General features: G+C 42.6%; 1 protein-coding gene across 2 annotated transcripts in view; it reads left to right on the top strand.

The window, feature by feature from the left end:
- LOC307255572 (ephrin type-B receptor 1-B) overlaps positions 1–27,549 on the top strand; it is a 165,498-nt gene that overhangs the window by 85,712 nt on the left and 52,237 nt on the right. For both annotated transcript variants that reach the window (XM_080034263.1, XM_080034262.1), the window contains exons 4-5: positions 15,657–15,812; positions 23,622–23,957. In XM_080034263.1, the coding sequence (XP_079890389.1) occupies positions 15,657–15,812; positions 23,622–23,957 (492 nt within the window). The remainder of the gene's footprint in view (positions 1–15,656; positions 15,813–23,621; positions 23,958–27,549) is intronic.

Below are 27,549 nucleotides of genomic sequence, written 5' to 3'. Positions count from 1 at the left end.
AGCCCCTAATGCCATGTGAATAGGGCTTGCTGCTGGCTGAGAAACGCCTCTCTGTGAGCACTTGTGATGGAGCAGGGGCCCTTTTACTGGCTGGCTCTCGTGACCCTAGTCCACGTCCGCTGGTGCACCAAGTTCTTCATTTTCATAAGCGTTTAATCTGGACTGGAAGCCTCTCCATTGTGGAAATGATTTGAGAGGGGGGACCTCGACCACACAAAAAGGCCTGCATGGTCTTTGGCTGAAGCTGGAGGCCCTCTTTTAGACCTGTCCCTCCCTTTCCTATTCTTCCATTCAGATCCCCCCATAGCAGGAACGACTAATTGTTGTATGGAGAAGAGTGATGCAGACGAGTGGATGTCCTGCGTGCTTAACACTGCCCCCAGTGGGAATACCAATTTTGCCAAAAAGGCGAAGATGGATGGAGACTTGAGAGACAGATAGAAGGAGGAAAAGAGCTGCCTTGTAAAATAAAGAAAAGAAAAGAAAAGAAAAGAAAAGAAAAGAAAAGAAAAGAAAAGAAAAGAAAAGAAAAGAAAAGAAAAGAAAAAGAAAAATATTTATCCACCACTCCCATCCAGCTTATTTACCATTTGATCCGGGGTTAGAACAGATCCCTATGATGCAGGGCCTGATAGTAAAGTTGGGGCTGATTCCTCCTAGGTTACGGCGCATAAGACTTTGGAGCTGGAATGTGTAACAAACCCGGAGTGAAGCTTTGAAGTGTAATGCTGTTGCCCTGGGCTACTTAGCTCCAGGGTCAAATGAGATTACACCCTTGATCTGTGTTAGTGCCTTCTGATCTGAGGGATTGCCATGTATAGGCAGGTGTGTGTGACTGTGTATGTGTGACTGTGTGTGTGTGTGTGTGTCAATGTGTGACACTCATATGTTAGTGTGCTATTATGCTCATAGAAAGGGGTCTTAACCGTATTAATATTGCCGTTGGCCTGATCTTACTGCTTTGTTGGTGCGTCTCTAAGGCTGCAAACGCCTATTCTCTCTCTCCCTTTCCTTCTCTCTCTCCCTGCTCACTGCTCCGGAACACCTTAATCCAGTGTGAAAGCAATTGGCTCTCTCAGATCTAATCAATAGAGGGCCAGGGCAGCGAGCCAGGGGGAACATCTATGGCCCCTACTCAGCTACAATCAATTTAGAACCATCGATTTAGTGATTGAAATACAAAGAGTAGACGCACTGGACCGTACAGGTGCTTTAGTGTTTGGTTGTGCCAACATGCTATATATCTGTGTTTGTGTGTGTGTGGGTGTGTGTGTGTGGGTGTGGGTGTAGGTGTGTGTGTTTGTGTATACGAGGCAAATTCTCCCTGTGTGTATATGGATAGTATGATTTATTTTCGAGCCATCTGTAGTAAAGTGGGAATGGCATTTAATCTAGCACCTCTGAGACGGAGCCAAGGAAAAAAAGTCACTCCTAATCCAATATGTCCTGCCAAGGGAGGGTGTGCTTTCAAAGGTGGCCTGTGCATTTGTGTGCACCCAAGGGTTTCCCACTCACCATTGTCAGGGTAGGTGGGTACACCCAATGAATGCGTTGATGCATTGTTGATACACAATCAGTATTCAGATGGGCCCTTGCAAACAATTTGCATGCAAAATGCATATGTATACATTGTGACAACAAGGATGCGTGCATGACTGTTGAAGTGCAGAACACACATGACATCTAAATAAATGTGTCCAACTTTTGCAACTTTTCTTTGCATTGATGTGTGTGTGTGTGTGTGTGTGTGTATTCATGAATATATGATGTCATTGCATATCATATTTATATCCCTGTTTATGCAATTATGCACTGCCACGTGAATACATATGTGAGTGTATCCCTTTGTGCAATTTGTTGCTATAAATGTACATGGCAGAAAAATGCTCGGTCCCAGCTTATGATTTAGTATGCCTAAATATTTGTTAATATTGCAGTAGTTGAGGATTTTAAAGGAAGAAACATGTAAATTATGAACTTGAACACTTTTAAAATCCTATCCTTTTTGAGATAAGTAATTTGTTCACGTTTGTACAAGGCTCCTCAGATTGATTTATTGGGGACATTTGAAATCAAACCACTCATTCACATGTCTCTCCTCGTGCATGTGCACACACACACACACACACAATCACACCACATGTTGTGTGCTTCTGTACCTTGTTAGACCTCACCCTCATGCTAATGGCTTTCTGCCATTTATACAATTAATCCGGTTTCCCAGTTGGCCGTGTTGTGTTTTCCCTCTTAACTCTCTGCTGGACAAGGTGTTGATGTCATTCACAAAGTCGCCAATGTCATAAGACCCAACAAGGACACACTTTTAAGTAAACTATACACACACACACACACACACACACACACACACACACACACACACACACACACACACACAGCCTTTACTTTATACTGTCTTCTAGTTTGTCAAGATCAAGTCTAAACTGGCCCCCAGTTTGGCAAATCAAGCCCTGAATACACGCCTAATAAATACTGTAATCACGCTTGCTCTATAGCTCTAAACTGAAACTCATCTGAAATTCAAATAGATGTGAGCGACTTCATGCCTTGCAATATAATCAAATAAAAACCCTGATAGTACAAACAGCAGGAGTTGTATGAGAACGTGGCCTGTTCATTTTCTTTTTTTGATTCCACTTTAGTCAGACCTCAATGTTGGGTAATCCGGATGGATTTATGCAATCATACACTAGAATAATTTACAAGGCTTTGATTATCACAAACTATCAGTATACAACCAACTCAAAACTGTTCACCGTGAGACTGCTGTGACGATTGCTTCTTTCCTCGACACAAAGTACAGTTTTTCCCACCTTCTACTTCCAGCCAGAAGTTCTTTTCTATTCCAGTGTTAAATATTGAACATGTTCATCACCCATCAGCACCTGTCTTGTCCATTGTCCCACATTCACACTTCACCCAAATGAATGACGTTCCTCTTGCATCGATCTGACAACGCGTGAAGATGTTAATGTGGCATTAAGGATCAAATGACTGGACTCCTTTTCGGCACACACACACACACACACACACACACACAAACACTAACACACACGCATTTAACACACACAGGTGGGGCGGGGGGGCTTCACTTCACACATACCTTTCCGATATTATAGTGCATGCGTGTCTGTTGGTCTGGCAGAGAATAAAGCTCTCTGATAAGGTTGTGCGGAGGTCATGCAGATGTAAATATGACATCAATATTGATGTGCTGTGGGACTGGTTACCTTTGGAGGAGTTCAAGGCTGCAGGTGCATTGCGTGATAGAGAACAGAGTCAACCCCTTGCTCATTCACGCTATACAACAGAACACATCCCGGTGTCTTTGTGTTGTGCAAGCAAGCAACATATTTTTCCATACACGTCATTTATCCATTGACTTTTTCTGGTCATGCCTGGACCTGAGGTCAACAGAATCTTTGTTTTTGTATGTATAAACACACCCATCCTAAACCAATGAATGGAGCTGTCTACAGCTGGGCAGGGCAGATGTATAGTCCATCAAAAAGGCATTTATTATCCAGCCCTTTTTACTCCCTGTTACTTTTTGTTATAGCTGTTAGAAGTAAGAGCTTGGCCGTCACTTAGTACGCAATGAGAAATGGCTGCTTTGCACATCACACACAATAGTGTGGGACTCTGCCGCCACCAGCGACCATTTGAGTGACAAGACGCACTCCTGAGTGCTTTCTCACTTCGTTTTCTGCTCTCCCTCTCCCCCACTTGTCTGTATCTTGCTATTCTCACACTCTATTTCCCTGATCCCGGTCACTTTTTCCTCTCCCACGCTTGACAGATAATTTGTGTCTTCTCTTTTTGACGCCGAGCATTTTTATCATTATTTTCCATTAGGCGTAATAGCGGCAGGGGCAATTCACAGCTGATAGGCTAGGACAACTTATGAAAAAAATATCTAACTGGTGAATGCATAAATGTGTTGATAAAGCTGCTTTTTTATAGTTGATGTGCTCACCCGACCATCCCATGGCTGTGTTGCCGTGGCTGTATTGCTTGCACCACCCCATCCCCTTATCTGTTCACCAACCTCACCTCAGACCCTATAGCTTGCCATTGAATTTCAAAAAAGCCAGACACTTTTTTTCCCCTTTCCTTTCCTTTCCTTTCCTTTCTTTTCATCCGATCCACTCCACTGTCAAACGTTCTGGCCTACTCTGTCTGACAGCCTCCGTGCCACTTGTGAAACTGTCAGCATCAGCATGACAGTGTGCAGACGCTACACTTGTGGGTTATAAGTGGAGCACATGGCACCGCACTTCTACTGTATGTGGTTGCGGTGGCGATGGTGTTGTTGGGGGTTGGAAGGGCCCTACCCGCCAATACAATGTCTGACATCACAGGAGGGGAAGAGTCAGCCCCTTGCTCCAGCTGTGAGATTCTGCCGTGTGTGGTACTTGCTTGGCCAGAATATTTTGGTGTTAAACATTGTGTTATGTACGCTCAATTAGGAATCAAATTAGGGGGAATGGTAAACAGTGAAGGGACCTTGGTCTTCCAGTTGTTTTATCATTCTACTCCTCTGCTGCCTTCAAATATGCATAATTGCTCATCTCCCTGTTCACAGGCCTCTACACTCATTAGCTGGGTATTTTTTGGATACGTACATGGCTGTTTGAAGCCATTGCTAAGCCTCACTGTAAAAATTATCAAAGCATTTCAACATTAAAAACATATTTTTTAATAAAATCAAATGTTAATACACTCAAATATGGATTGACTTCTCCTTGCAATGCTACTAGTTTTTAGTATTCTATATAGCTTTTTCCAAGTGCTTTCTGTTTGACGTCATCTCATCTGGTTAAAATAATTGCAGTGGTAAATATAGATGGGTATAAAACAGATTACAACCTCATTTCAAACAAAGTGGATTACATATTGATGTATACACGCTGAGTGGGGGAATGAATAATAGAAAATCTCACAGTTGTTTAAAGGCATTCCTTTAGCAAATGTTTCCACAAACTAATTGATCATTGTGCCTAATACAAGTAAGTGTTACAAAGTGAAGCAGTGTATGTTATTTAAAAAAAAAAAAAAAAAACATAATTTCTCTCTTGTGTGTATGTCATTTGTATTTGTGTCAACCTCAACACAGGCAAACTGGTTGTATACCTACTCGGTTGACTCACTGTTGAAGTAGTGTTTGGGGTATATTTTAGCAACAGATTTGTAGGTACACAAGCAGGTGGGTTAGTTCTTGAGCACAGCTGGTGTGCACCAATTACTTGAATGTTTAGAGTTCACTGCTTTGGATTGCAAAATGGGACAACAGAGACCAATATGAATTTTAAGGACATGATTTAGACAGAAACATACATTCTCTCTCTCTCTCTCTCTCTCTCTCTCTCTCTCTCTCTCTCTCTTTCTGTATAATAGTTAATACGAATAAATATGAATTATTATCCGTGGGATGGAACTTGTTGGCTCAGGATGTAAATCTTTCAAAGTTTTTTTTTATTAAATCGCAAAGTAGCAAAGCAACTGCAGTACAATGGATTACAACTTTTTTCCCCTTTTTTTCCCCCCCGAACATACCCCACCCATATCCCACCCTCACACCCAATCACAAACAATCAGGATGTAAATCTGTAAAAAAAAAAATATGTTTCTACCACACCTGAAGCTGACTCGTATTACATTGTTGCATGGAATGTGTATTTTATAGACAATCAATAATACAGGCCCATTGCTCTAATGCCACTATGGATGTAGTTTGTTCTAACAATCTATTTAAGAGCAAATGCCACAATCTGTTTTTAGATAGCTGCTACTCATACTCAACTCAATTAATTATGCATTTCACCAACTCATTGCTTGTATGATTAATATGTTTATACCAATTTTTTTAATCAAATAAAACTAAGAATCAGTTAACATTAAAATAACAAAGCCACTCAGGATGGTCTTCAATCATAAATTCTTATTTACAAGAAGAAAGCTCTTTTCACAGTAAGGGAAAAAGATAAATTCTGCATAACACAATATATCATTTTCCTTTGTTGTCTTCTGTAAGGATCGACATAGATTACTTCTAAATTGTTTGTGTGGTGCATCCTGCAGTACTGCATCACAACAAGGTACGTCCACACTCACAGCTATAAACTCCTAGCTGGAAGCCGCCGCCTGAATCTTTTGTTCACATCCACTTTCAATTTCAATTACACACTTTGTGGAGAAATAACCAAAACTAAAAAAAAAATCTAATTTGGCACCACACAGCATTTGCATTATGCATCAGGCAGAGGCCTACACACAGGTAAAGGGGGTCCCTGTGTTTCCAAATGATAGGATTGGCTGATAAAAGTCCAGCAGATGCCAAATTTGATTGAATCACCTCTTGTGTTTTCTTCCCCTTCTAGTTTCTAATTGTGTACAGAAGGCAAAGGAACATTTTTGGATGAGCAAGCTTTTTTTTTCTTCTCTACGACTAATTATCTCCCAGTACAATGATTTATTGTTTAGAATCTGAAGTGTCTCATCAGTTTAAGCTCTGCATTCTTGACATAACTATGAGCAGTGGGAACCAAAAGGTGTAAGGGCTGTAAACGTAATAGACTAGTGTGGAGCAAAGCAATGGCAAAAGGAGCAAAAAGAGCAAGAGTGGGCATCTTTGGCTAACTGCTATAGATTAATTGATCCAGCCATGAAGTTAATGAGCTAGATCCTTTTTTTAAAGAGACAAGTGCTGAGACAGAGGAAGCTAATGGTCTCTCACAACTCCAGAGTGGTAAGGAAAGCGAAAAGCGATTTATCTTGGAACATATAGTTTATTCACCGTCTGACAGAATCGCAAGGTAATTGACGGGGCCTGTAACTGCTGTTTTTATTACCTCGTTCTGATCATCCTTTCTTTGCAAAGAACTGATGCCTAAGACAGCTCAACACAGGAGAACTCAGATAATAGCAATTTGCTGCAAGAGTCGACAAACAGGATTTAATTTGACAATGAAGTTAGTGAATATCCTTACACCACCTCATTAATGTGTACGCTGTCTGAGTGAAGTTGGATTGATCAAACCAGTACTCCAATAATATTGCAAAACATATTACACACTGATAATAAAATGCTCCCTCAAATAACTTCCTTTGACTGATTTCACCCCTCGTCAAGTAACTCTCCTATCTCTGTCTAACTTGCCTCCCCCCATTCCCCCCCCCCTCTCCTGTAAATTGGCAGTGGACAATGGGCCTGGTCAGTCCCCCTGTTAGGTTCTGATTACAGCGTAGATTGTAGTGCAAGCACATGTTACTACCTGCTGTGTGCGTTGGCGACATGTTTCGGAGAGTGACTTTCTCCTACCACCTTGCTGCCAGCCCAGGGAGGGATGGTGTTGGCACCGTGGAGTTTTCCTGGAATATCAATGCCTTCTCTTCATATTGTCTCTATCTCTTTTCAAACTGTTTCCTTTCTGTCCACTCCTCCGTCTGCAAGATATGCCCAGCCGCCTTGGCACGCGCATCTTCCCCCGGAAATATATAACTGACCGGAGCCAATGTGCCAAGCGCGATACAGAGCCGCCAGCCGCCCAACTGCCAACGCAACACACCGGTTATGACGAGTCTTCTTCTGTGTGGAGCGCTGCAGAGAGATTAATGTAGCTCTCTTGATCTATATCATACTCATATAATAGTGCACGGATGCACGCCACGCACACACTTAGGCCTATTACACTGTCACGCATTCTAATACGCGTGCAAGCGCAGGCACACACACAACTTATGTGCACGCGCTTTCTCATCAGCCAGATTTCCCAGTCGGCTGGTCTTTCTCATTGGCCGGCTGTTCAAAGTGTGGGCCAAAAAAAAAAAAAATACTGGCTGTGAGGTTGCCATGGTAACATCCTGCCCAGGGGCGTGGGCTGTCTGCTAAATTGTGGGCTGGTTTGTTAAGGCTCACACACACACACATACACACACACACACACACACACACACACACACACACACACACACACACACACACACACACACACACACACACACACACACCACACACACACACACACACACACACCTAATTTCAACAGAAGGAGTCTTGCCACATCCATTGTCTAGCAGACACATGCTCTGTTCATTAGCATTAACAGTCAAACTATTGGATTTCACATCTTTATGTGAAGAAAACTGATTATTTCTTGAGATATCACACACAGGCCTATTCATTGTCTTTAGCTGGACACTCTCTCATCGTGTAGCTATACCACTGCTGCACTGCCCTCTATGGAATCCAATCAGACATGTTTTTTTTTGTTCTACTTGGAGGAGTGCAATGCTTGATGCCATTATTTACAGATTATTAGTACATTAATGGGCGTCAGAAATTGATCCAAGAAAGCGATGTTCTTTTTTCTTCCTTCTCTTTCCCTTTTGTGCACCGTAATGCCTCTCTGCCTTCTGATATAAGACACAGCAGTATAGCAGCTATGTGTGGAGTTTCAGAGAGATAGAGAGAGAGAGAGAGAGAGAGAGAGAGAGAGAGAGAGAGAGAGAGAGAGAGAGAGAGAGAGCCTAATTGGAGGATATCTCTGGCTTTCTCAAGGGGGTTTAAGTGTAGTTCACTGGGCTTTTCTGCAGTGTCAGACTTTGCTGTATTAGCTAGTGAGGACAGGTACAGTATGTCAAGATGAGTGGTGTGTTTGGTGGAGTGGACTAAGGCAGCAGAAAGTTTAGAAAAATTGTATATATGTGTGAATAAATGTGTGCGGGGGTTGAGTTTGTGTGTGTGGGTGGTGGTGTGTATGTGTGTTTAAGCTAGAGAGAGAGAGAGAGAGAGAAGGGGTCTGACAGGGCCAGAATGGACGGATGATTAATGATCAGGAGGAGGGTTCTGTGGGAGGAACTCTTCAGCACCGCGGCCCTTAACAAAAGCAGACGAGGTATGCTCAGAAGCACTGCACTCTTTCAGCCATCCCTTTCTTCCCTGAGAGAGAAAAAAAAACGCTCTGGCCCCCTCTTTATATACCTCCTCACATTCTCTCTCTTTCTGTGAGATTAGAAGGTGGTGACAGTGGGGCTAGCGGAGACTGACACTGACCAGACCTGCCAAGTGATGTCACCACCACTGTGAAACCCCTGCATGCCTCTCCCCAGTAAAGAAGTAAATCGCAGCACTTTGCTTTTACATACATTTAAGTCCCAGATAGTTCAACTGCAATGATTTTCATATGTCCCTCGTTGACATGTGTTGGAAGTGTATGAGAAGTATGCAAAAATATTTCTTGAACCAGTTATTCCATGAATGAATAAATCATAACCCTTAAAAAAAAGGCTAGCTTTTACCCTGACTTTTAATATCCTGCAGGCATTTTCTAACGATTCTGACAAGCCCTTTTGTTTCGAGCCGTGCCTCTGTTTCAAATAATTGTATTGTGTTTTTTCAATGACCTTGCGGGAGAAATGGAACACCTGGGTTGGAAAAAGCAGCTCATTACGTGGATTGTGGCTGGGAAAAATGAACAATGACAGAAGAGCGCGACTGAATACCAATAGGGTGCGGCAGATTGCCTTTTTTTTTTGTTTTATAGAAGTCGGCCGTCCTGCCACGTTTTTGCGTCCCCTTTGTCAAACGAGCATTATAATTTTCCCATTCGACTGATATTCTGGGATTCATCACATACCTCTACACAGGCGTGCACTGGGCATGTGTGCTTTGAGTGGGAGAGAGAGCTGTCTTTTCTGATTGACTGAGTAACGGAATAGTTGATATGGGGATCAACTGGGGTCTTGACCCGATCACAAGCCTGTCTGTATGAGTGTTTGTGAGTAAGGGGGTGTTAGCATGACTACAAAGCCTGTTAAGACTATGATCCGTCCCATGTGATGGACGTGGGCCAGGGTGAAGGGTGTATTCGGGGGGCCAAGTGTTTTACTTGAGGGTCGCTTCTGTGGGTCACGCACCCTCTTTACACAAGGTTTCAAAACCTCAGACGAGCTGAGTTGGTATTTCCAAAGCTGAAACTGGTCAAATAAATGCACATTTGCGGTTTTTAATTCATACATTATGTAAAAAGATAAATTATGTGTGGAATTATACAGAAAAATAACCTTTTTATTGCTCAGTCAATATTGGAGTGCAGGAGAATTTACGAGATAAATATCTCATATTACAGAGTGGAACTCCTTCCTTTCCTTTAAATCTCATGGTTATCACATAAGCCCGGGTCCCTTTTCCACATCAAATACAGCAGTATGTTTGACTGCAACTCCCACGACTTGCTGGCAAGCCATTTCTGTTGGTTGAAAACCCTATACATACTTCATAGTGATACTAAAGGGAAAGCCAGGGGAGGACTAGTACTGCATACTACAACTTTGATTGGGTTTGAGTAGGAAAGCCATTTCCAAACCCATCTTGGTCATACTCTTTTGCACCGGCTTCCTGCTGCAACTCCATTCCTACTTTTAGATTTTAATTTGATCTCGCACACACCTGGTGATGCTTGCTTGACAAAGCTAATGTAATTCTTATCCCGCTGCCTCCATACATCCCATGTCTATAAGTTACTTGGATTCCATTGGGCTACATATATTTTGTAGCTCCACATTCTAAACACATGTACCTTATAATGTGAGGTAGTGCCAGTGCTGTCCCACGTATGATGTATTGCCTGCAGTGTGCAGTATATAATACTCACTGCATTGCCTATAGTCTAACCCCTGAGCACAAATCCCTGAGAACTAATTCCTGTCTCTGCACATCAGCCATTGTTAAAGGCCTGCTCACAGAGACTAGCTCATATTGCCAATCTTCTCATGTAGCACTTGTCCGTGCCAATCAATACATCCCCTGCTGTGTAGAAGGAAGATAAAAAGTTTTTCTCAACATTGACTCGGAATTTGGAACTGGGCTCCCGTCTATGTTTGCTCATTAGCTACATCATTCAGATTGAGGTTTTTGTCATTATCAGTATAAACATGGAAAAGTTTTTCCGCATTCTTGAAATATGAGTGACAATGAATCTCAAATCTCTCTTTCATTGGGTTGCTATGGCATGAGGTCATCACAAGTAGCGAGCAGAGATCCACAGCTGCCATAGCTCTGTCAACACACTGCAGTGGTATCTAGAGACGGAGGGAGAGAGAGCGAGAGAGAGAGAGAGAGAGAGAAAGACAGCTAACCTTAATAAGCATTCAGACCTGTCAATCAAGGCAAGAAAGCAACAAGGGGAGGAAAAGGTGGGAGAACACAGTGCAGTTCATTACCGGTGGGACAGACAAAAAAAGAAACGACGTGAGGGCAGAGCAGAAGTGAGAAGGAGAGGAGAGAACATCGCACCGAGTATTCTGCAGAGACTTCTTGAAAGGAAGGAATGTTTTTTTTTTCTTCTCTTTTTTCTTTTTGCATGCAGCCAGTTCAGTTGTGGGTTACTCTCCCACTGGGGAGACTAATTGCTTGTTGATCTAATGTGCTATCCCCCTGCTGTCCCCGAAAACAAACACATGTGATGAGTGATGGGTCTGTGTGTGTGTGTGTGTGTGTGTGTGTGTGTGTGTGCCTTTTCTTTTCTGCATGGACAGGAACCTCCCGGCCTCGTCCAATCTAAATATGCACAAATCAGGAGAGAAACGGCTTTGGGCTCAGTTCCAAAAAATTCATCAAGCATAACGCTATACTCAGTCCACCGCTGCCCGCCCCTTAAAAATGAGACCTCTGAGAAGCTTTACTAGAGTTGTTTCGGAGCCCTTTCTCATTCCTCTATCTCCCTCTGTCTGTTTCTCCCTCCCTCTCTCTCCGCGAGGCAAATCAGTGAGCAGCTAATTAATGACTTTTAATGCCCAGGATTAATGCACATATAATGTGTCAATTAGTGGAATATAGCCTCAGCTCCAAGGTAAAGGAGTTATAATCTAGAATGGACATTCATCCTATGCTGGGTGTGAAGTGTTTGCATGCGTGTGTCTCGCCGACCGTGTGTGTTTTTGTTGTTGTTGCGTGGCTGTCACTTATCTTGCGCCTCCTGTAATGCTGATAGTGCAGTATCTTGTGTTATGTCCAAGGACAGAGAGAGGCATTCAATCATCTTAGGTTCACTAGAACATATGCTGGTCGAGTGGCGGAAAATGTGGGCGCGCCATCTCATTTAATGGGGTCAACGGTGGTTACATGCACCGGTGTGTGTAAACCAGTTCATTTAATGCGTTCTAGAGGATGCCAGTGCGAGAGTGTTTTTTTTCTCAGGGTGTGTGTTTATTTGAGTGAATGTGTGTACATGAGACTGTTTGTGTATGTGTGTGTGTGTGTGTGTGTGTGTGTGTGTGTGTGTGTGTGTGTGTGTGTGTGTTTGTGTGTATATGCATACTTCTGCTCGCAAGTTTGCAAGTTTGCCTCGAGGCACTTTCGCAGCACCGCTATCTCAGACGGCTGATTCAGCAAAACCTTTTCTCTAGGCCTACACTTTTTGCCCATTTATGAACGCACATTCTAGCTACTGTCTGTCTGTAAACACACAACCCGAGGGCAGGAACCAATGCACATATTCTGCTCACACACCCCATTAAACACACACTGAACAACTTATTGTGATCCCTTTTCAAGAGTCAGGGCAATAGATTTGAAACGCTGTGTTTGTCTGTGCGTGTGTGTGTGCTCACTCTGATGTATGAATTTCATACCATAAAGAAGACGACACATGAGTTCTCTCCCCCTCTCTGCCCGAAAATGAATTTCTGATCCGTTTCTTTTTATCATCCTGTAATCTCTGATTCCTCTGGAAGTTATTGCTTTATGAAATGGCTCTGCAGCTGGTTTGTGCTTCACCGTATGGCCACAGAGGGTTTTAAAGGGTCTCAATATGCTTGTATTTGAAGGAGGTTGATCTGCTCACGTGTGAAATCTGTGCAACGCGAGCCAGGAGAGGTTGCAAACTTCCACTCCCTACACATTAAAATAGAGACTTACACATAGACATTATTACTTTTGCAGTACTTTTTTACTCTCCTTGTAGGACTGTTTTTTTATGTATTTTTCTCATTACTTTGCATCGGACAGTGCAGATCATCCACCGCATAGCAATGTGTTTTGCTCATGGGGAAATCCTTGTGCGTTGCAGCTTTTAACGTTGTTTTATAAGCTATTTCTGGTTGCTGTGGTCTGGTTGTGTGTGTGTGTGTGTGTGTGTGTGTGTTGTTTTAAGAGTTGTTTGTGGTTGTTGTGTTCTGGTTGTGTGTATGTTTGTGTTTGTGTGAAGGTCTGCTTGTTTGTGGACAGTGTTGTGTGACAAGACACGGGGTCCATCAGTTAGCCTCCTGCTTGTCTGTCAGTGCCACCAAAGGAGGTGGGAGAGCAGCCTCTGTTGGGGGGCAGCAGCCTTGAGTCTGAGTGCAGAGCCGGCCCAAGCCTTCAGGGGGCCCTAAGCGAAATATGATTAGGGGGCCCCCCTCCGATGTTAGCGCTGCTGAAACTATAGATCTTTGTTAAATATCATTCAGTGTTTTCCGCTAGTGCCTCCACTGTGCAGCTGTGCAAAAATATTAGACAAACGAGATTCAGACCCTCCTAGGGGGGTCCGGGGGTATGCCCCCCGGGAGATTTTTTTAACCTTTTTAAAGTGAAATGCATGAATCTGGTGCACTTTGAGAGGAAAATTAAGAGGCTAAATCTGAGAAATTTTAAAATTATGGAGGGTCCTCTGGGTTGGGCTTGGAGCTCTTTTTCTTTTACGGGACATATTTCTCTGTAATATAATGAATGCATTTAAATCCAGTGAGAGGAATGAAGCAGAATGACTCTGTTGTCCAGCTACTGTATCTTTTTTTCCACATACGAGGCTGAAATAGGCTACAGACTATACACAGTGCATGGGCAACTGAGGGCAGCCCCATTTCCAATTGTTTTTAAATAAACTCAATACACACTGTGCATGGATGTGAACGTGACATGATCAGATAATTTCGGATTACCTCCCAGATGAACTGATTACATTTTTAGGCTATTAATTATCTAGACCAAAAGATTGTATTCCTTTTTTTGTATGATAACTCACATTTGCATAATATGATGTTAACATCAAACACACAAACTAAAAAACTTTTTTTTTTTGAGGGGGCCCCCCTCAAAAAAATTTGACCAATTTATTTTGCTTTTAATATCTGAAATACTTAAACTTAGCTCATCGTTTTGTTTACATAAGGTTTTTCATATTCATTGTACAAACAGCTGAGTGTATGAGTATACTCTATATTTCCCATGTCTCAGCCAAAGAGAAGCATTTATGGTTGTTTACTCAGGCAAATAGACACAGCTGGAGAAACTTGCTGTACGATTCTTGTCCTATTAAATTTAGAACCCCACCCTCTCTTGAGCGTGGCAGCACCAAGCGTCCTCCCCCCAACCAGTAAGCCCTGCTAAAATATTACACATTCATCATGGTTATTATAGTCAGTAAATCCTTCCACACGGCGCAGAAACTCCTCAGCTTTGTATTCTTTTGGGATACCAGAGTGAATGGATTAGGTTATTGCCTCGCACTAAGACGCAGCAGTGATATCAGGCGCAGTAATCTTTGTCCTCCACCACCATGGCCTGTAGTACAATTTAGGGCTCAAGCCAGCCTCTGCAAACTGTGCCTCTGTCGTACACTGTAAGTCTTCTGTTTACATGTGTGCTAGAAAATACTGCAAGTGCTACGGTTGTTTGCCAGCTAACCACTAAAAGGCATGTATGTTACGTGAGTGTGGGAGAAGAAATATATAAGATATTCCTGACTGTTAAAACAACAAACTAATACAAACTAGCAGACCATTGTCATGTCACTTTCAATCTGATGAAATTGTTGTGTAAAAAGATCTGAGTAACTTGCTTTTACATTTAGACTGGTGTTTTAGGCTTGTGTAAGGAAACAAGTGAAAGTGAAAAAGCATGCTGATTTAACATGCTGAATTGGAAGACTACGTGCTGATAAGGGCCAACATATGCCAATGAGGAACACACCATATTGGAGAAACTACCACTAATTTGCCGCAGACGCTTAACAGTTGTCCAATGGCACCTGAGGGCTTACTGGGATGCATCAGGGCTAGTAGAGTAAGACAGACTGAGTTTACTGATTGTACCCATTATAGGAGAACGTTCATGATTGTACATTAGGTATTAAAGGAAAAGTTAAATTGTAAAAGGAAGTGGAAAATACTGGCTCCCTTGCCAAGAGTTGGATAGGAAAATCAATACTCTCTCCTGTGTTGTTAAATATACAGCTACATCAAGCACCTGGTTAGTTTAGCTTAATGGAAACAGGGGAGGAAACAGTTAGCCTAGTTCTGTCTTAAGCTGACAAACTCCACCTGCCAGTGTCTCAAAAGCTTGCCCATGGGAAGAAAAAAAAAATCATAAATCATATCTCATTAAGTTTGATTTACACACAAAAAAAATTTGTATAAATCTACACATTTGTATAGAGGCAATGTGTTGGGACTTGGGACTATTTCTGTCCGGTTTCAACTTTCAACTAATTTTCTGTCAGGCTGTTTTTTTTTAATCTCTTATTCATTGTTCTAGCTAGATGATCTATTAGACCCAGATGCCTGGCTCATGTACTGTATTGCAGGCTAAGTAGCTTGTGGAATTATCCTTTCTTTTATTTCTTTTCTGACATTATTTTTGTTGTTGTTGTCACACACAGCATGCCCGCCGGGGACCTTCAAGTCAACCCAGGGTCCAGGCCTGTGCCTACAGTGCCCTCCTAACAGCCGCTCCACAGCCGAAGCCGCCACCATCTGCGTGTGTCGCAATGGCTACTACCGTGGTGACGCTGATCAGCCTGATGAACCCTGCACCAGTAAGTACTGTATATAACGTACATAACATAATGCTCACACTCTTAACACTGTCAAGGGGGCGCCCTTAGCTCAGTTGGTAGGGCGTCCCCCCCATGGGCCTCGGCCAGCAGCGCACCCGGGTTCGATTCCAGCCCACGGTCGTTCTCTGCGTGTCACTCCCCTCTCTGCCCCATTTCAACTCTGTCTCTACACTATCAATAAAAGCATAAAAATGCCAAAAAAAAAAAAACACTGTCACACGCTTACATTTGTGTAGGACAAGTGCCTGTAGTAATAGGCATATCTATGTATACATTATCCATTTGATGTATTTGAAAAGATATAAAGTAGGTGACATGAATATTGAATTGAACTGGTCATGCATAAAAAACAGCATATGTTCATGAGATAGTTCTCTTTATGTCTCGCTCCTTATGTGCCTCATTCCTAGCTGTCGTCTAACAAAGCACATGTAGGAGCATTTCAATGATTATGTATCCGGGGCCCTAGTTTCTCTTCTTCTCAATCTGGTCTTAATAATCACATACAGTATAGCTGGCGTTGTCATCATTGACATCTCAATCACTGGGCCAATGAGCTTCGTCTTTTTGTTTCCCCCCTCTCAGTTATCTCCCAGTCTCTGCCTCTCCTTTTTGCTGTTTTTCTTTCTTTTTGTTTCCATATCGTCCCCTGAAGTCCTAATTATTCCGGCAGATGCTGCGAATCTTCACCACGGTCCTGCCGTTAGCCCGCTGGAGATCCCAAAAAAAAGGCCTCTCGCAGCATCATAGTTCTCTTAATATGAAGTAAAAGCAAAATGCTAAAAACCTTACCGCTCGTCCCTGCTGATCCCACACAGGAAAAGCACCCTTAGACCTCCCCCAAAAAGTTTTCCATTACCTGTCTATGTGCTGCCACTTGGGAGTGTCTTAATGGTTTGCTCTCCTCACAACACCAGACGTTGACGCATTATTGGTTTGCTTATGTGTTCATTTAGTCCAGATTGTTTCACGTAATAACTTTCTAATTGGCCTCAGCAATGGGCCCAGGAACACACTCATATCCTTAATCGCTTTGCAGCTGCATAGAGTAGCACAGCTAAAACAGGAAATGAGTGCACCTCTTTTTACTCAGTTTCCTTGTATAACTCTAATATGATATATTTTCCCAAAAGCTGCAAGGGAACCCCCAAGTGAACCATGGCTGTATGTCTGTATGTCTGTCTGATGGTTTGAACGCTTCCCAAGTGTAGCCATCCACACCTTTGGGGCTTTGGATGTTCTCAACGGTTGACACGCCACTCTCACCTTGAGTTTTCTCCGCCCTCCCTTGGTATACTGCACAACTCTCTGGTGATTTAATGACTGCTCCATCAAGTGTAGCATCTGCCTCTTACCTCGAGGCCTTGAATTCTTCCCCCAAACAATCTCCACAACCGCTCCCCAGTGGAGCTCAGATTCCCCAGGCCTGTGTGTTCGGTTCCCCAAATTCCCAATCACACCACTTCCTTTTTTAGTCTTCTCTTCTCTGACAGCCCTGTTCTTTAGCCTCTGATTCATGTTATTTTCCTCTCATGCTCAGTACAACTTTAATCCTGTCAATATCCTAAACGTTAATGCATCAGATATTTTGAAGAAAAAATCAAAATGGTCCAATAATTACATTCAGAATAGCACAATGCTCTATAAAATGAAATATTCAGAAGAGGAAACTGTGTCCCAATTCTTTTTATTTTTTTTTATTGTATTTCCCACACTTGCAATTAAAAAGTTTTCAATTGATCCTTTTTACTTTAACATCGTAGACCAACGTCAATTCCTTCCTCAATTTGTGGTAACAGACTTATTCTACATTCAAAGCCTTCTCTGAAAGTGGATAGATTATCAGCCGGGTTTGATACTCCGTGTTCCCCTAGATCTCAGCGGGGGGTGGAGAGTGGGCGACAGTACAGATCATCCTAGTAAGAATCTCCCTTAATACTGCAAGTCCTGATAAGAGCCCCTGGCTAGAGAAGCTTCAATCAGGCCAGAGTGTATAGCGGCTGGCAGAGGCTGTTACTATAGCCACCACGTAGCTTCATGGCGGTGTCTGAAGGCGCAGGTCAGTCTGATTAGCTCTCTGATGGATTGTCCAGGTCCTGGCTCTGTCGGGGGGGGGGGGGGGGGGGCTTCACGCTACACCCCCCACCCACCACCTCTCTTCCCTCAGGGACATGCCAAGCTTTGGGATGCACTTCAAAACTACCCCTCTACCTCCTTCCCCTTCTTTTCTCCCAATCTTCTGCCTTGTGCTGAGTCCAGCCACGACGTCTGCGGGGAAGTTTGTGTCACAGCATGAAGCCCACTATCTGCTCTCAGCCTGGCTACGCAGCATATAGTGCGCTTTGTGACAGTGGTTTGGCCGGGCACTGCACGATATTGGATCTTTTACCGATATCCGATATATACAGATATTGTTATCGCCCGATAACTGATATTGAAACCGATATAGAGAATTTATATAATCTATTTTTTTCCCACAATTGCATATATCAAGTCTCTACTGTTGAGGAATTAACATGTTACTATGCAAACCTGTATCGTGTTGGCCTACCGGCGAATGCAGACATAGAATACAAAGCTTCAAATTATGTATTTTTTTTAAATTTTGTTAAAAAAAAAATTTAATTTCGTATACAATAAGAAAAATACTTAAATTTGCATGATATAAAACAGGTTGAGTTCCTCCTTTGCTGTGCTGCAGTTGAGGTATGTGATAAAGCAGCAGTATAGTTATCGGTTTGTTATATTGGTATGTTCATTTTAAAGTCAATATCTGCCGATGCCGATAACGTATAGATAATATGGTGCATCCCTGCATGCATTGCCTCCTGGTTCTTTTCCTCCGGTCCCAAAGTCCCATATCTTCCATACCTCTCCCCATGGGTGTGCACATGTGAAAAAAGAATTAATATATGTATGTGAGAATGGCCAGCTCCAGCATGCTGGGCCAGACCTGTATAGGTTTCTCTCTATGTATGAGTCAGAGGAGAATGGCAAGCTGAGTGGTGACTGTGGGGAATCAGATGGTGAAACCAGTGCTGATTGTGGCCCGTAGGGGAGAAGTCATGCAGTGATGGAATAGTGGATAAGTGAATGGAATGTTGGGAGGGAAGGAAGGGCAAATGACAAAGATAGATAGAGAAAAAAAAACAGCACATAACAGTGGAAGGGATGTGACAAACTCAAATTTGAATCTCCGAGTCTGAGTTAAGTGATTGATTAAAACAGGCTGTCTGTGGAAGTTATTCGCACTTATAGCACTACATATATTTCAAAACAGTCTCAGTGTTGTTAGCCCAATATGATGTGATGTTAAAAAAACATGCTGTGTACGCATGTTTACAACTTGGAAACCACCGCTGCCAGCCACTCAGCAATTAATGAGAAAAATCCTTGGAATGTAATTGAATCAATGTCAATCCAGGGCAAAAGAGAAGGGAAATAAGGAGGGCTGTGGTGGGTTTCTGCATTCCTGATCCCTACCACATTTGCCCTGAATCTTGCTGCTCTCACGCAAATGAATACTCATATCTGTGGCCTGTACCCTGAAAATCTCCTTGAGCCCTGTCAAACACTGTCTAGGCTTTCGGAACACAAATAAAAAGCCATCAGAAATTCCTGACTATATGGAAGGGGTTATCTGCCTTTTTTCCATTCTCCTCATCATCCCATTTGTTTTTTGTTCTTCTCTCTTTGCTCTCCCATTCACTGCCTCTCCTCTCCTTGTTCTGTTTTCAAAGGGAAGGCGGAGTGAGCCATCAAAGTGCATAAATATTCGGTTCTTTTCTCAAAGTTTACTTATTTCATTTTTTTCCTTTTCCCCCACATATCAACTCTGCTGTCAGTTGTGAAAGTCAGTTGAGGATGCTTCCCACATAAGTCAGCTGGCCAGTTTCCTCTCTCTGTAATGCAACAGTAAATGCAGTCTAAGTCAAGATAATTGCCTGGCCATACTCTAATCCCCATACTGGCTGTAGGAGGACGCAATGCTCCAGGCTTATGTGAACATACATGTTCATAAATGAAACCAGTCGGTCTGTCACATCTTACAGCCTTTATGGATTCAAGAGTCAAGGTAAGTCCATCCCTAGAGTCATGTGGTTGCATATCCTTTAGTCAGTTAAGCTTTCATATTTTCATACTTTATTATGTCTCTTCAGACAAGTCAATGTGGATGTACCCGTATCTCTCAAACTCCACTCACATACACACCCACGGTTTATCCATGACTTCCTCAGTCTCTCAGCCAGACAGTATTAGTCCTTATATGTTTTATTTCATGTCTCACCAACCCACACAACCCTTCTCTCTTTTTTCTTTCTCCCAGCTCCTCTTGGCTGTGATCAGTATCTCTCCACACAGGGACCCAGTGTTGGTCCCTCTAGGCCTGTTTCACATCATAAAAACAAAGTGGGGTGAACAAGTAAACAATGTGCAGAAGTGTTTATGTTGGGCACTGGGGCACTCTTTATATTAGCCGCTGAGGGAGAAAACGCTGTGATCTTTAACGGCCCAGGTGGCACCTTAAAGCCTACTCACTAACATTACAGTATGCAAACCTATTATGTCCCTGAGTACAATAGCAGTAGCCACAAATCACCTACCTTTGAGTCCCTCACCCTTCAAGTAAAGTAAGTGTGGTGGTGACATATATTTCTCACGTCAGGATAATACAGACTGTATGCATGCATTCCCTGGCTTTACAGTGGAGCTGTTCAGAGAGCGCAGCCTGCAACGGAAGAGACTCCACATAGGACTAAATAACACATGCTTGGTTCTAGGAAACACATCCCAAACTCTCTCTGGATAGTCATGAAAACAGGATTATTATGGGGTATTGTTGGGTTATGCGACCATGTAAAAAGCTTACAAAGACTATTTTTGGTAAAGACAGTTTTGGCAGCAATGGCATTGGTGTTGCATGTAAACACAATCTAATCTAATTGATTACAACCTGTCTTGTCATTAAATCAAATATTAAGCAGCCTGAATGATTGTTCCGTTTACCTGCACAACAATGGATAAATTATGTGGTTCATTGTTTTAAATTTACATTAATACAAACCAATGTGACAAGAATTGTACTGTCGCCACAAATTCACCCCTTAAAAGGCACATCATTTGGCAGCTGGTATCTGGGCCTTAACAATATTGATTTTTTTACTTGGAGTAGATGGCCTGCTCTGCTCCCCTATCTATTTTGTGAGCCCATATCATCGTCTGCCCCTATGATTGCCACAGCTGTTTAAAGGCCATGAAACAAGTAATGTGATGAGCTGAGGAGATAGGCTTCATCACTGCATGTGTCCTATCTATATTCCCCTTCACCGAAACCCTTTGTGCATAATGCAATATCCTATACTGAACAAGAATAACACATGACTATTGATTCCTCCTCATTGTCCTTGCAAATGACCTGGCACCGCACTGGTTGTTGTGATTGCACCATTACAATTGAGCCATTACTGCGCCGTGACACAGTGCGTGTCAAAAAAATAAAGCACGAGATTTGCTTGGAGATGATGTTTTGCTCCCACAGTATAGTGAAAGTGAGAGCAATTATATGTGAGCGCAACCAAATGTGACTGGCATGGCTAAGTGAACGCCAGCTGAGTGGCTGTAAGGGACGTTCTCAACAAATTAAATCCTATGGCAAATTAAAACATCCAAAGGCAGCATGGATGGTCTGCAAATCACTGGTTAAGTGGCAATCATTTGATTATGCGTGTGCCATCCCTGCATATGTGGCGCTTGTTTTTTTAATTGAAACAAAGGAGTGAGGCGCCTCGTTCACACCTCAACCAGGCGATATTTCTCTTTTTATCTTCCGCCTTCGTATGGATACATTGATAGGGACGGTGAAATGCGGTCTTGAATACTTAAAACACATACGTAGCTCAGGCTCGTGGGATTGTGTCGCATGCATTCTTCACATGAGCTGATGTGCATTGCTTTTTCCCAGCGATTGCACGTTTTTGGTGGAGAGTGCCTGTATTGTACTTGATGGATGATACAGAGGAAACGAGCGCTGATGTGCGTAACATATGAAGTGCCTATAGTGCTGCTGTCCCCAAGTGGAAAAAACTGAAGTGCTGGCAAAAATGTCTCACATGGCCTGTCCCTACCTACCCACACACACCCTTGTTTAAGCCACAGTCTCCCTCCACATACATCTAGCATCCAAGGATCAAACTATGAGCCATTTTGACCATGATTCTGGAGCGCTAGCTAGCATGTCCTCTCCGCCAGACCATAATAATCAAACTATGGAGGTCCCACACCCTTCCTGTCACTGACCTTTCTATCTCTGTTGCCGTGGCGCAGGAGCGGAGGTTGGAGCGGTAACTGTGCCGTTCCCTCAACCGTGTGTGTTCGGCTGCTTTGTCCCAACCTCCCCGGGGCTATCCCACATGGCTTTGCAGCAAACCAAGATTAATTGTGTCTGTGTTGTCTGAAGTAACTATCCACCCAGTCTGCCCACAGGAAATGGAAAAAACTCAAGTGCTGTGTCATAATATGCTTGGAAATTGTTATGGATTCCCCGTGTCATATTTTTTTTCTCATTGGCAAATATAAATGGGGAAGAGTAAAAAAGAAAGAACAGTACGTCGAAGAGCGGAGTCATTTCCTGAAAAGGGTCTACAGAATTGAGTGCATTTTTTGTTTCACACAGTAATGGATCTTTTAGTGGGTCAGTAAAACTTGTGTTTAATGATAAAGGTTAGGTTTTATGGAGGATGAATTGGAACAGGATCAGGTCTGCAGGGCAGGCTCACTTAACCCAAGCATCACTGACTAAGGGCTTTGGCTAGCTTCTGCTTTATCGCAGTATCTGCCATCTGAATAGGAAAAAAAGCTGTCTCGGCTGTGCAGGTCAGATTGACTCAGAGTCTATTCAGCTATTAAGCCAACATCGTACTCTGCCATTTGAACAGATGTTTGTATCTTTGTGGGCACTTTTTTTCTGCACTCCGACATTAAGCCACCACTCAAGCAAAACAATACTTTTATTATTTCTTTAATTTCTCTCCCGCCATGAGCGAGTGGATGGGAGAGGAAATCTTCAGAACCACTTGGATAAGAATCCTCCATGCAACGCTGCATTTAGCTAAATAACCAATGTTTGATAGACACACAATGTTTCACTGAATGATCTCTCGGTGTAGAACGGAATAAATTAACATTCCAAATGTGCCGAAGATGTCGAAAAAGAAGGGGAAGACAAGTTGCTCTTTAACAACAACACTTTCAACGTATTTATAACAGCAGGCATTAAACGGTTTTCATTTTGTCCTTGATTAACACTTCATTTGTTTGCTTTAAAGCTATAGGGCCGGTTTCACAGACATGGATTAAGCCTAGTTCTGGACTAAATTGTACTTTCAATGGACAATCTCCATTCAAAATTCCATTTAGTCGAGGACCAGGCTTAATCCATGTCTGTGAAACTGGCCCATAGTGTGTTACTTCTGTGTATCTACATGTTTTTCTCATGGCAGGAAAATAGACAACTGAAACATTTCTTGGGCACTTTTTGGGATTTATTCTGAGCTCCTGCACCAGTGTTTGGGGGGGGGGGGGAGGGAGGAGGCACACCAGTTTCTAAACGCTGCCATACTGAGAAATACGGAGATATTCTTGTGGAGGCTGAATGAATTTGTTGTCAACTTGTTTGGTGATGGCTTGAATGTAAACCACATTCATTTATGTGAAGAAAAATTACGCACTATAGCTTTACGGATCATACTTGCCTTGATGATAAAAAACATGTTTCCCGTGTCGACACAGGTGTTCCATCCAGCCCGAGGAACGTCATCTCCATTGTGAACGAGACCTCGGTGATCCTGGAGTGGCATTCTCCCAGGGAGACGGGCGGCCGCGATGACGTTGTCTACAACATAGTGTGCAAGAAGTGCCGGGCCGACCGCCGCGCCTGCTCCCACTGCGACGACAATGTGGATTTCGTCCCTCGACAGCTGGGTCTGACTGAGACCAGGGTGTTCATCAGCAACCTTTGGGCTCACACTCTCTACAGCTTCGAGATACAAGCTGTTAACGGAGTCAGCAACAAGAGCCCCTACCCAGCCCAGCACGTCTCCATAGACATCACCACCAACCAGGCTGGTAAGTGACTGCTGCTATAGATAGGCGTGATGATGGTAATCGTTGTAATAATGATGATGACATTCCTTTTTTTTCATCTTTAAATACGAGTATTATTGGTTCTTTTTCTCCCTTTCTGCGGTGTGGTTTTAGTTAAGCTTATATCTGTCCAATGGCAAATCCTTTCTATTGTTGCATACACGCGAGTTTCATCTCAAAAGACCATTATCTTGCACAATGTGTATTTCAGAGTTTCACTTCATGGGTATAGCTGACTTCAGGGCTCCAAAAAAAAATATATACGTTCCACGTGAATAATGATTTTCTATTACTTGAAGCGTAGGGCCAGCTGGTGTAGTGAACGGTATACAAACATGTTCTCTCTCTAAGCCTTCCTTTCTCTGAATCAAAGTAATAGCTGTCCGCCTTTTGAAAAAAAACACGACGGAGGAGTTCAAAACCCGGTGCCCGAGAAGAACAGCATGTTGCATTTTTTGTGGCGGGACGAGCGCAATTCACAGCGCCATCCCTTCATTTCCTTTGTAGTTTATTTACTAATCAAATCCGATGAAAGACGCAGTAGCCCCCTGTTTGCGTTGCTCTCAGGGGCATTCCAGAAATTCTTTCTTTTATCTGTAAAAGGTAATCATCTCTACAAAGAACAACACACAATTACCAGTCATTTATGGAACCTTTTTGAGGTTCACATCTGGAAGTTGAAGGAAGGTTGCTTCACAGACTTGACATGTTTTTGTTATGTTTTCCTTGTGTTCTTTGTGTAATGAGACTTTTGTTTTCATAGCAATGCCACACAGCAAGTCACTACTTCTCTTTCCAGTCACCAGTTGAAACCTGTCTGTAAAATCTTCAGATTCTATCTGCTGACACAAAAGCTCTCACAAAAAACAACAACGGATTAATCACACTTTATTATGTGCGTTTCATCTATTTGTTCTTAGATTCGGCATTAGGCATGAGATACACACAGCTATTTTTTATTTCTCTCTCTGTTGCACTATAAGCTGGCAACAGACAAGTTTCGCCTTCAGTGTTGTGTAACAGCTATCCAGGTTTGACTCTGCTCACAGTTCAATACGTGAATGTCAGACTGCATGAGGCCGACCCAAGATAGATTCATGGATAGCATGCTATTTTCAGGCTGCAGTTGAAATGTTCTTAACTTTTGCTGTCTCTCTCTCTCTCTCTCTCTCTCTCTCTCTCTTTCTCTCTGTCCTTGTATCCATCCGTCTGTATGTTGCATGTGCACTCTCTGACTTTGCCTGTGATGGATCTGAGCCCGGGGCCATTGAAAATGACCTTCATGCTGTTATCTTTCTCTTGTCTTTCTGCCCGCCTGTCTGTCTCCCTGTATGTGTGTGTGTTCTCATCCTCTTAACTGAGGCTTGTGATGACTCATTGGAAATGACAGGTCGGGGATATTGTCTTTGCCGGGTTACTTTCCTCCATATTCTACAATGTTCTTCATGCTCTTGCAGATCTTTGACTTGAGTACACACTACAGAAGAACCTATCAAGGGACAAGTCTTGACCAAGTGAAACATTTAAATGAGGCTCTCCTTCATTTTTCAACGTTTTTACTGTGGATGAAGCCGACCATGAAAAACCCACAGCGTGAGCTTGTGGGACCTCATAGCAGACATGTTGTGCAGTTACAGTTGCAATGAAAGTTTTCGGTTGAGTTCATACTGACAAGAAGATTCCCATAAGGAAAGAGTTACAAGTTTGTGAGCTTGGGTCCCCTGGAGCCCTTTGTTGCCCATGCACTGATGATTTTCTGTGTTGATGTTTTTTGGTCGTGTACTGTACAGTCTAGCTAGCACTTGTGTCGGCAATAGCATAGTCCGATCCAATGATGTAATACTTGACGTCAAACAAACTCAGAATTACAGCTGTACATGCTGTACTTTTAATTAATTATAGAATAAACTTGTTTTCATATTTCTCTGAAAGTGAAATACAAATTGCTATCTCAGGACCCCCTTTTGTAGGAGAGTTCCTTTTTTTTAAGTTGGCCCAGTTGGTGGAGGAGGGCATGGCGTATTTGATTCTGACGACTCTCAGAGGAATGTAATCACCGACTGAGCATGTCTTTGTCTGTGAATGAGTCAAGGGAGGATTGGGGAGGGAAAACAGGGCAAGAGGGAGAAAGGCAGCTTTTTTCTCTTTTCTCTTTCTTTTTTCTTTTTTTTTTACCAGACTGCAAGACTGTGACAGTGACGGAGAGGAAAATGAGGGAGTAAATAGGTCTGATTATCAGGGTGGCCTAATGGTGCTGACTGTCCCCATTTGACAGGCTAATAGCACGCTTGACAGATAGATGTAGAAGAAGCAATGCCCAGACCTATTGTTGAAGTCTGCTGCAGTAATGAGGTGTCTGCCAGTAATCTGCCAGGCTTATGTCCAGCCCTGTGTGGCCTCTTTGTAGCCAGGTAATTGCACTGTTCCTAGTTTCGACAGCAGGGTTTCATTGGCAGGATACGGAGGAAGACAGAAGTATCCAGAAGGAATTAATGTTGATATCATTGCACATTTCAAGAACAAAAAGCAGAGACAGTCTTAAAAAATGTACGGCTCTGGTTTGATGTGTTCATGTGGAATGTTGTGTCAATTGAAAAATGCAACAAAAAAGGTGCTACTTTTGGGTACCTTAAAAAATGCTTGGCTGTTGATTTGGTATTTTTGTGAACTGCGCCCTCGCATGGTTTGGAGAAGTGGCGTAACATAATTTCTGTATAGATAAAATAGCAGTAGGAGCATTGTTTGCTTTCTATAAAAACTGAGCCTGAGCCATTAATATTTTCCCACTTATTAATTATTTACACACAATTTGATGTCAATCTTACCCAATACATTGTAATTGTTGCAAAAGGGAAGTATTGTGAATTAGCAAAAAAACAACATCTGACATTATTTACAGAAGAATATGGCACATTTGAAGGCAAATGGTGCTCACAGTCTCACTCTATGTTCTGCCTTCCAAGGTGGGCCATGTCTTTCATGTGCTGTTGTGCTCGTCACAGCTGATAAAAAAAGATGCTGGAGGAGATGAGTTATATGATTGCCTGGCAGATAATAATTAATCATCATACCCTCTTATTTATTTTTTTCCATTTCACCCATCCGTTTTTTTGCAAATAACAAACATTACCATCGAATGCGTCACCATATGAAGGAAAATTCCAAGTGTATATTTATGTAATTGCACAAATTTTCTGTGCAACATGGAGCCGTTCCGCATCTGTCACAGTGGCCATATCTCAATACTAACAGTCTGTAATGTCAATCACATCCAGTACATCATATAAGAAGCCTTTTGGCCCGAATACTGTATGTCTTTTTGCCTGAGCCCAAACCACCACGAGGAATCTAATGCAGGGGATAAATAGACCCTTCCCATGAGATATAGAAAGGGTAACACGTATATTATTAATATCCTTCTAGTGCTACACAAATGTCAACCTATGAGAGAGAAAGGATAGGTGGAAGTGGTCCTTTAAGACAGATTACCTGGAAAAGAAAAAAAATGTGCGCTTGCCTTGCTAACTTGAACTGGCTTTTAGTGTTTGAGAAACCAGGAGACTGCCTAGAAAAC

This window comes from Ammodytes marinus, assembly GCF_949987685.1.
Source record: "Ammodytes marinus genome assembly, chromosome: 9".
Lineage (NCBI taxonomy): Eukaryota > Metazoa > Chordata > Actinopteri > Uranoscopiformes > Ammodytidae > Ammodytes > Ammodytes marinus.
The sequence above is the reverse complement of the archived record's forward strand: the minus strand, read 5'-3'. Positions and strand labels throughout refer to the sequence as shown.